The 10423-nt window shown below is 40.4% G+C and overlaps 1 protein-coding gene across 2 annotated transcripts; it reads right to left on the bottom strand.

Annotated features, from left to right (window-relative positions):
• Positions 1-3355: 3355 nt before the first annotated feature.
• eif4eb (eukaryotic translation initiation factor 4eb) lies at positions 3356-10412 on the bottom strand. Of its 2 annotated transcripts, none has more exons than XM_070979063.1 (7): positions 10319-10412; positions 9072-9175; positions 6702-6797; positions 6501-6564; positions 5379-5492; positions 4097-4236; positions 3356-4018 (listed from the first exon to the last, which is right to left on the bottom strand). In XM_070979063.1, exons 1-7 carry the CDS (start codon positions 10334-10336, stop codon positions 3904-3906), a joined length of 651 nt encoding a protein of 216 aa, XP_070835164.1. In that variant the 5' UTR covers positions 10337-10412; the 3' UTR covers positions 3356-3903. The 2 variants fall into 2 exon arrangements, with proteins under 2 accessions (XP_070835164.1, XP_070835163.1); XM_070979062.1 differs by lacking the exon at positions 10319-10412 and adding an exon at positions 10113-10188.
• Positions 10413-10423: the final 11 nt, after the last annotated feature.

The raw sequence follows: 10423 nt of genomic DNA, 5'->3' as shown, positions 1-10423 counted from the left end.
TCCCCCTTGCTAGCTAATAAGCTAATGTCTCCTAGCTTTTAGCTTCATTATTAATGGACAGACATTAGACAGACACTGATTATTTTCAGCAAGAAAGCACACAGGTTCTGAAAATACCAAACTATTTCTTGAAATTTCATTGCTTCAGAATGTCAGAGTGAGTATTAAAGCAGGGCATGAAGTTAGAAAGTTGCTCAAGGGATCAGAGACCTCCCTCAGACCTGAAACAGCTAAAAGTAAAGTGACATGAATTGGTGCTCCAAGGCTTAAAGGCCATCAATAAAATGTTGAAATCAATCTGACATTGCGCTGGGAGCCAGCAGTGTGAAGCCAACATGGCGATAATATGATGTTTCTTACTTGGCTGTCAGCTGGGCTTTAGATACAGTACATACACTGGCTCAGACAGGTAGGCCTGCTGGGAGTTTGGATCAATAGCGAAACCCCCACGATGTGTTCAATGACTGCTTTACACTGCATGATTGTGTTCTGTGTTTGTTCAGTGATAGTGTCTCATGGGTGCTTATATATATGTATAAGTGGATGTGTCCAGGCTTTAAATGTAATCCAAGAAGTCTCAATCACATGACCACAAAGTAGGCTAAGTGCCTCTCTGATTACCTTCTTCATTCATTTAATCTGGGTTAAGAAATTCTGCCATTGATCTTTACACTACAGGGAGAGAAATGAGCGCCCGAATGGGCCCTGGGGAAATTGATCAGCCATATACAGAATGGCAAGATGATAAAGCACTGAGCTTCACAAATGGCTCTGGCTTAGATCCTTTAGCTGTAAGGGTATTACACAATGTAATGTCCTAATTATAGCTGCTGGCAACATACACCATATATAATACACATTTCTTTGATTTTTACTCTGTTATCTCATTCTAGTATGCACTGTTTCGAGACATTACCTTTCACCCACCACGCTGCCAGTCATAGCAAGGCACACAAAAAAGTTGTTTTGATGTTTTATGCGTTTGTTGATTGTCTGAAAATCCCTCTTCACCTCTGCATACACGATACATTTTTCAGCTTGTGCTGCTGCCTCAACTAAGTTAATTTCTTTTCCTCTGAATTGTGAGCTGCCACCATCAAAGTCCCAGATAGGAAATACCCAGACAGACAAGACCGCAGTGTAATCCACACAACACTGAGCCCCTAAATCACTGCCTATTAAGATGAAAGCCTGCAGGATGTAGACGTATGGCTGTAAACAAATCCATCCCCGTGCTGCCTACTGGCCTTACAAACACCAGTTTAAAGTTAAATGGGGTTGCAGCTCCCTCCAGTGTAAAGTGATGGACAGCAGTGAAATAATTACCTATTAAAACCTGCCTGGGGCCTTAGCATCAGCTGAAAAGCCCTGGCCAGCCCTAAAACAAGTCGGCTGGATAAATATTCCACGGAAAAAATATTTTATGCTTTGGCTCTTTGTGCTTTTGTGCTCTATTCTAGGTCAGAGTTATAGCTGTAAAACAGATTAGTAGTAGTTTTTCAATTTAGAAGTCTGATTTTAGCCTTTGTTATTTTTCCTCCTGGATTATTTCCTTCTGTCCGACATATTTCACCTGTTGTCTTGCATCGGAAGGCTTGGGATTTTGATAAGTGCCCTTGATTGGAAAACAAGGAGGCCCTGCAGCAACTGGGGCCGACTGGAGACTGAGAAACTGTGCTCAATTCAATTTAGCACATTGATTGCATTCATTGCTGCCAAGGTTAGTCTGTCACCCCATTTAATAAAGTGACGGTGTCAGTGGCCTTGTGTTTACCTGTCTGCACAGACTGGGACATTTGGGATTTATTAGTATTCACAACAGAAGAATCCAAAATATAACACTAATCTGTGTTGGTGGACAGTTTCTGTGGACAGTGATGATTTCAACGCAGATTTCATGATGCCATTTTATATGCTAATATCAAATGTTTTACTGAGAGGTGACTGGATGTTTTGTCGGAGCATGGACTAAATACAATCCACCTCTCAATATGGCACAATACAGTCACACAATACAAGTTGAATCAACACCGCTGAACATAAAAATATACGAAACATAATAACTGTTATAAAGGTAGGATGAGGTAGGTGTGCCTAATAAACCAGCAATCCGGGTGAACAGCATATGCACTTTGATGCTCACTAAACAGCTGTATTCTTTATCAAAAAGGATTAGATGCACACGGAGAGAGACACGGAGGAGTTATTCAATATTTCTGTTTTTAATATTCACACTACAAATAGCACAGTGTACCATTATGATCACTGAGAGACCAGATCAGACAGCAACACACGAAAAAAGGGATTTATTGGATTGACACTGAAGTGTTATGGTTATGTAAATTTGAGGTACCACACATGAGCAATGATGATGTGCTCTTGTTATGAAAAGCAGTGTTATGTTCAATGGGCATTCTCAGCTATATTTTATTCATGGTGAACTTGTAGATGCAGTGTGCTTAAGTGTGTAGCTACTCTTCTTTTACCTCTGCATCCATCTTGATAACAGCTTATAGATTACATGCATTAATTATAGCTGTGGTGGCTTTCATCACTGATGGAATGAGGGCCGGCTTCAGTGTAATGTTTGATTGTAGAGTGTGTTGTTTTATTCCCCTTCCTGATCACAGTGTTGTATACTGCAGTGGAAATGATATGTTCACTGCATGATTTAGTCATACAGATGTTAACTTACTGTGGGCACTTTGTGATGTCTACTCTAGAAAGGTGCTATAAATATACTAAACACTCTACTTAGCTGCTGTGCTTATCATTTAGGTGCATGCTTGCAAAGCATCTTACATGATAGATCAGCTGGCCTTTAAAGGTTACTTCCACAACCAAGCCATAGCTGCAACAAGGACCTAATGAAGCTTCTACAGTCACTTAACGCTTCATCAGATCAAGAAGGATCTAGTTGTGGATGATTCGCCTGCTGGCTTAAAGAGTGCCGATCCTCAAGAACGTGATGACATTTGTCATGTTGAAGTGACATTTGTAAAGGTGGAAACTAACTGAGATGGGAAGCCTTGCAAGGGAAGCCAAAGTAACCTTTTCTTTCAAAGCTCTTTTTCTACTGACATTTTAAGGGATCTTGGTATGGTGGGTCGGAGTGGGAAGGCTTGATTTTGGCACTTGGGCACCACCGTGTCTCCTTATGTATTCTTATTTTATACAGTGGGAATGTAGACCATTGGGAGGAAACTGTTGGATGGTCTACTATAAAATCCTCAGTGAATAAAAGCCAGTATCCTACAATACAGCACCACTTCAAGTCAAAGAGCAAATCATTTATAACAAGGAATGTACCAATCATAGGCTGCAAAAAAGTATTGCACAATTTAACAACTAATAATTGCAAAACCAACATTTTAATTATATTAACACTCAAATGAATATGAGTCATGAAATACTTTAAAAAGGCTGATTACATGCAAGAGTTCAAGGCAAAAATAAGCATAAAACAAGGTTCTAATCTAATAATATGCAGGCAAATTAATAATAAATTAAAAAGGGTTTAATGTCATTAAGGATTACAGCAAACCAACGATGCTGTAGAAAATAGGGAAAGAAATTTACATTTTTTTTTGTATTTCAGGAGTCCCTGAATTAAAAAAAAAAAAAAATCAACACAAGTTTCTTTCGTGGAGTATGCAGCATTCTGACTCTCATCCACTATTAATACCTCTCATTGTTAGTGTTTAGGAAGATTCATGATCATCTGTTTTCCATAGGGTTTTTCCTGTGGCTCAAGTCCTGGGTAGGTTATGGAAACATTTGGCATGTAGTCTTAGATTAGGTTTTGTCTTCCAGATTGCATTCCGCAGTGTCTTTGCAGCAAAGTAAACATATGCACCAACAACAAATAAGACAAGAAAATGAAAGAGGCACGTCGGGCATTTCTCAAACAACAAATTTGTTCTTGGTGGTTGAACCGCTTTTGGTGGCTGTGTCTGCATGAGACTGGTAGCCAATAGTCATCTTCATGGGAAGCCCCAAACGCTCCTTGTAAACTCTCCTGTTGACGGGAAAATGACACCATAAGAGGATGCAGAGAATGTCATCAGCTGTATTCATGAAGAGAGATGTGCCTCACCCTATGTGTGTCACAGCTTCCCGGTTCTCGTAGTCTGATGTCCAGACGGCTATTTTATCTCCTTTTGTGCGGATGTTGACCACGGCTCCACAGACCTCGTCACTGTAGTCGTCAAAGGCCTCTCCAACTAGGCACAGGAGCTGGAATAAAGGAGAAGAATGAAAGCTATTCAAAAATATTCCTATTTCAATAGCATTTGAATATCTTATGTTTTGCCCTTATAAATTTCTATATAAATACATCTAATTCAAACTCATATTATCCCCATGGTATGGAATTCCTATTCCCATGATGACCAAAACGTCCCTTCAGCACATTATTAAACCAAACGAATAAGCATGAAACCAGCCTGGACTACAGAAGAACATAAAAGCCATTCACAGAATTCGGTCTGACAGAACAAAGTACAAGGATTCGGATGATGAGTCTTTGAGCTCGACATCACTGGCCCAGATCCAGGACTGTGCATTATACATCGTGGTGCACGGATATCTGCCAGAACCTGGACGTTTCAGTCACAGATCCGCTCATAATATTTTTGTTGCGTGAAGAATGCTGGAAATACAAACTCATTGGAAAACTGACAGAAAATGGTCTTTTCTGTTTGTCAGTACAAACCATGTCCAATGTAAGATGCCACAGGGCTCCTGCAGTGCTGCCACTAGTGGGCAGGTGAAGAGTAAATTATACTGATGCTTTCATCATTTGTATCACCACAATAAAGCTTCCAGCCTTCAGTGACAGCACTCCAGCCTCCTGTTTATAGGTCCCTAAGAAGATGGTGAATGTCACTGAACAGGAAAGTGCCTCCTTTCAGCCCAGTAAGACCAGTAGTTCCAGTGCTGACAGTACCATCAGCGCTGTCTGGTCTGCTAAAGTAACAAATCATAGCTCACTGGATGTCTGTGTCACTGTCGGTGACCTTTAGAGCAGCAAGACGACTCATCACCACAACACTGTGTGGACTGCAGACTTAGTGTGTTGTGAGCCCTTATCATCAGCTCAGCATACAGTCGAAGCAATAACATATATTTTTTAGCTATCATAGAAGGCTTTGTTGTGAATGATGGTGATGACAGCGCTGAAACACTCTGATCTGTGGCTCAATTCAGTGTTAAAAGGAATGAGAGAACGTAATCAGTCATTTCAGCGGTGTGACACATGTAATGATAAGAGAGGTGCAACTAATTATGGCTGCCAGCAGGTAATAAATGTACTACTTTGGGAAGAAATGATTAATACGATCACTCATTGGGTAACAAAGCACAGCAGCCAAACCTACAGTTTCCAGCCAGAAGCGGTCCAGGTCTAATCTCCTCTGCTGCTTGTTGAGTGTGATCAGCCAGCGCCCGCCGCGCTTGTTCCTCTCGTCCTCCCACATGGGTTCAATGCCATCCTGCAGCAATGGTTCAAACTGTCAATACATGTCCCAAACTACAGCACCAAAACCTTGAAACAGCCTTGAAAAAGTGAGGTTTCACCATGATTTTGATTGTGCCTGCAAGAAATTTTCCAACTCTTCTATAATCACGGCAGAAATCCTTTGAATCTGATTAAAAGCTTATGCTAAAATTGCTTGTGCAACAGGTAGCAAGAACTTGACGTGTCCTGCGGCGGTTGAATTTTTGGTTAATGTCTTTTTCTCAAGTTGCATTTCTGCTCTTGTACACATGCTCTGCTTCAACACACACAGCAGTGTTTTGTAAAAAGTCCTATTTGATTGCTGCTTTTCCCTTTATTATCATCAACCATCTCAAATACAGTACTGTTAATAGCTCCTGGCCACCTCCTGCCATTCAACTTACCGAACATCCACACACGCCTCTCATATTCTGTCATCACATCTGGTTAAATGAGCTGTTTTGCAGATGAGCTCTGAGTTGGCAGAGACAGATTCAGTCAGAGAAAAATCCCGCCTACATCTGTTTTTGTTTGTCTACCTTCCAGGAACGACACCGTTGTTTCAGCTGAAGCTCTTTGTGTTGTCAGTTCAATCAGGTGCTGTTCTGACTGCAGGAGTTCTATTTGATTCTGTTGATGTCAAATTCTTGCAGTTTGGCTCGGCTGGTTATTTCATTTTCAAATAAATTACTATTCTCTCAGGATATCAGTTTGAAATGAAATTTTGAGACCCCTGTTTTTCTAATAACCGCCAAAAGATAACTTTTTATTCCTGTACTTCCTGTATAAAGTGTGAATGATGTCAGCTGCCATATGTGTACGTCTCATCATGCAGACGTGATTGAAAGAAAGATGTTGTTTTATCCTTTTACACGGTTCTTTTAGTTCAGAGAGGATACTGGCATGCAAAAATATTTTGAAATGGTTTTTAATTATGCTTTAATCTGTATTGAGCTCCTCACTCTGTGCACATTTACATAAATAGTAAATAAATCAAATGTACCTTAAAGAGGGAGTAATCACAGCCTGACATGAGGTTGCTTGACAACTGGATATGGTTGTAGAGACTGAAATGAAGAGAGCACGGCATTAACAAAACATGCAGATCTGACAGCACTTCAAGAAAACAGTAGGACATTTTATTGCTTCAGTCACTCCACAGAAGGAGAAAAACAAAAAGACTCAGAGATTTATTGCTCCTTACGCCCAGAAATCTTCAACCGTGTCAAATTTCGAGACGAGTCGCAGGTTGGCCTGCCATGTTTTGCTCTTGTCATTCTTGAAGAACCACAGAGACCATCTGTTGGGCGAAAACAGAAAAAGGAATTTGCATAAATGAAACAAGCCCCTAATTAAACACAAGGTAAGCCAAAGTAACTAAAAGCCTTTGTGCTTTGGAACAAATGAGCGGCGTATGGATACACATGGATGCTGCCGAGACAAACTGTTCCGTAAATCAAGCCATCACCTGCTCAGTTTAATTCATTCTGATGCTGATACTTGTTCGAGACTGAATACTCTGATGGCTCAGCTACTGCTTTAAGCTCTTCGGGTTGAGGAATAATAAAGAAAACTGTAGCTGCTGACAGTATTGTAAATCCATTGAAGCAGCGAGTCTGTCAGTGGGTTTGGAAGGTGTTTTTAAAAGAGAGCACAGTCCAAATAAATGCCAGAATAGGATAGAATAAGCGGATACAACTTAAGTTCCCGTCAGTTGAGTTGAATATGCATAGTGACATGCAAATATGACATCATATCTAATAGTCGGCAGGCTTAAGATAATAGAATATTTGTGTACGTCATTGTGCTTGTCTGGTAAAATATTCAAATGTTTAATTTTAGGCCATAATCTGAGGCAGCATATAAGCACAGTCCCTTAAGTGGACCTTTACAGGATGTTTCTTTGCCTTTCAGTGCATGCTGAGAGGACCCGGTAAGGAAATAAGAAGGACAGTAAAATGAATGCATGCTAATAGGATAATAGCTGCATGGAAAATCATGTTTGAAATAATTTACCAATTTATCCAACCTGCTTTAAAGCAATGAAGTCATTCCAGCCATTTCCCACCACTTTAATGGTCAATTTGTGTGAATATTTTACCATTAGACTGAAGTCTTTAGAATCCAACTTCTATTTTAGCTGACTGGCTTTCTGTCTGGGTTTGGTTTATTTTGACCCTTTTGCACACAAATATTTGTGTGGAATTCAAATATACATAAATTATTAAATTACTGCTTATTTGTATTCAGCACAGAAAGGATTTGGAACCAATCTGAGAGTGGACTGAGAGGAAAAGACTGAAAGACTCTGGACAGGTCACCACACCACAGACAATCACAGTGTTACTGTGGGGAAATAAAGTCTCCAACCCAGCAGACTGCATTTGTTTGGACTGTGAGAGAAAATCCACTTAAACGCATGAAGACACAGACAGGACAGCAGGTCCACCAGCAACACTGCTGACCACTGAGTCATTAACTACAGTCACATTAAAATAAATCATTACATTTTACATGATATATTCTGAATTAGTTTGCTAGAACAAGTTCAGAATTAAAGAAATTCTCAAAATGTAATCAGTAATTCATATTTACTTGCACATAAAGGGGCATGCTGGCTCGAGCTGTTAGAAAAGAGAAAAGCCTACTGTAACTGCAGTCCATTTACCATAACTTTCCTTTTTTTGAAGAGTTAAGTTGAAGATGGATTTTTGATTAAGTAACTACTCAATGTATCTGGAGACAAGAGCATTTTGTACTTTTATTTGGGTTTTTTGACATGTTTATATTGTGCACTGTGCACAGGCAGTTTTGTGAATCGCATAGCTTCCTCCTTGTGAACAAAGGGTTCATTGTTTTGGGTGAATGGTCAATTCAGTCTTGCTTTCACTTCCATATGAGACGTCCTGTGTGATGCGCAAGTCGCACAAGATCTTCATCTTTTCATTGAAGTTGATGGTGCATATGTTTTCCAGTGTCACATTTATACAACTCCACACAATAACATCTGGGAGAATCCCAGCGCAACCATTGGGTGATCACATAAAGCTGGATTTTACATTAACTGTGACTTCATTAAAATGGCAAATAATCAATACAGCTAAAATGAACTATTATTGTTACTATTGCAGCTTGTTTACTGTTTAGTCTATGAAATTCAAAAATAACGGAAAAGATCCTCTAGACATGTTGTGAAACATTTTTTCACGTTTAGTCAGACCAACATTACGAAACCCAAAGATATTCCATTACAACCACATCAAATTGAGAAAGGCAGCAAATGCTAACATCTAAGAAGCAGGAGCCAGCAAATATTTGGATTTTCTGCTTGATTTAACTTCTAACAGGTTAAAAACAAATTGATTATTGTCGGTGATTGAGTCATGTAATGACAAAGGGATCAAACGCTTCCTATCCTCTCACCCCTAAACTATCCCCTGACATTGGTTACATAGTTACATAGTGGGCCTGCATCATTTTGAAAAATTTACATCTTAGGTGGAATATGTGTGTTAAATTGCTGTTTTCAATCAAACTGGCTGTCCTGAATCCATTTGAAACAGCAGGGCCTAACCTGTTCTGGAGGGGGTGCTTGATGTAGGCGTCTGGGCTCACAATCTCCTGTCCGGTCTCCTCTGCTGCATCTTCTTCAGGGTGAGGTGGACTTGGGCTGGTTTCCTTAAAAAAAAAAAAAAAAAAAAAAAGACAAAGTGAATACTGTTGTGCATATGAGGGGCGTAGGCAACGGACTCCTGTTCTCAGTTCAAAAGACCCTACTTTCCAGTGTAGGTCAAACTGGAGAAATCATCACGCAACAAATGACGTCACATCTCCTTTGATTGAATACGTTAACCCTTCAGTCATGGCGCAAGTAACGTTAAATTAAGGCAAAATCTAGAAAGACCCGACAAAACACAAGTTACTGTTGCTTCTCTCCCGAAACGACTAAATAACGTTATTTTTCCGTGACGGGAGCGTTCACTAGTGAAACACGATATGAACATCTGGTCCACATTTCACGGTGACGTGAAGCTAAAGTTTGGCTAGCTAACTCTGCTGCTAACACTTACGGACCCCACTACTGCTGCCAAGCAACTTTCTTAAGTTACTCTAGCTTCATTGTTAAGGCGCGGCTGTACAAGAACACCATGTAACTTCCATTCATCTCGCCAGTTCTACACTGCTCGGTAGAGCCATTCACCCAAAAACTCGACATATATACACCGAAGAGTGTTCAATTAGTTCAAGAAAAATAAAGCTGTCACTCTGCTGTGTCCGTAATTTAACGTTAACCTCCGCCACTAACGTAAGTTAACTCACTCACATTGCATCGTAGAGGTCAGCAGGTAGCTCTGTCAGCCACTTTTGACAGTTCACAATTTAGCTACAAAACTGCTATTTGTACTCAGTGGATGATTACGTGACATGCCCAATTCACTGGTAGATCATAATAACAATACCTATTTAAAGTAGTTGTTACTCGGGTATTTACTTTTGCAGTTAGCCCAAGCAATGCCAAAGTAACTGATGGACACTGGTGCGGTTCTCTTGGCAAAGGTGAACGGCACCTCGGTTAGCTTAACGTCAGCCTTAAAGTTGGGACATCTCCACTCACAAGCATTCCTCTTTTACGCTTCGGTCGTGGCACAGAAGACAAACTTAAAACTAGTCAAAACAACACCTGTGATTGTAACAGCGGCCAACTCCCTGCCGACGACTAATGTTAAAAATTGTTCACAAACTTAGAATGTGAGCTCAAGCCGGAATTCAAGCAAGAGGCCCCCAAAATGTTTTGATATGTTCTTAGGAGAAAGTGCTCACCGGTTCGGCGGTCGCCATCTTACAAATCTGTGTTAGAAAAGTTTCTGTTGATTGGACCGAGCTGCACAACGTGACGGCTCCGCGGCGGACATGCGCTGTGTGCCG

The sequence above is a fragment of the Chaetodon trifascialis genome, chromosome 14 (assembly GCF_039877785.1).
Source record: "Chaetodon trifascialis isolate fChaTrf1 chromosome 14, fChaTrf1.hap1, whole genome shotgun sequence".
Classification (NCBI taxonomy): Eukaryota; Metazoa; Chordata; class Actinopteri; order Chaetodontiformes; family Chaetodontidae; genus Chaetodon; species Chaetodon trifascialis.
This window is presented reverse-complemented; position numbering and strand designations above follow the sequence as displayed.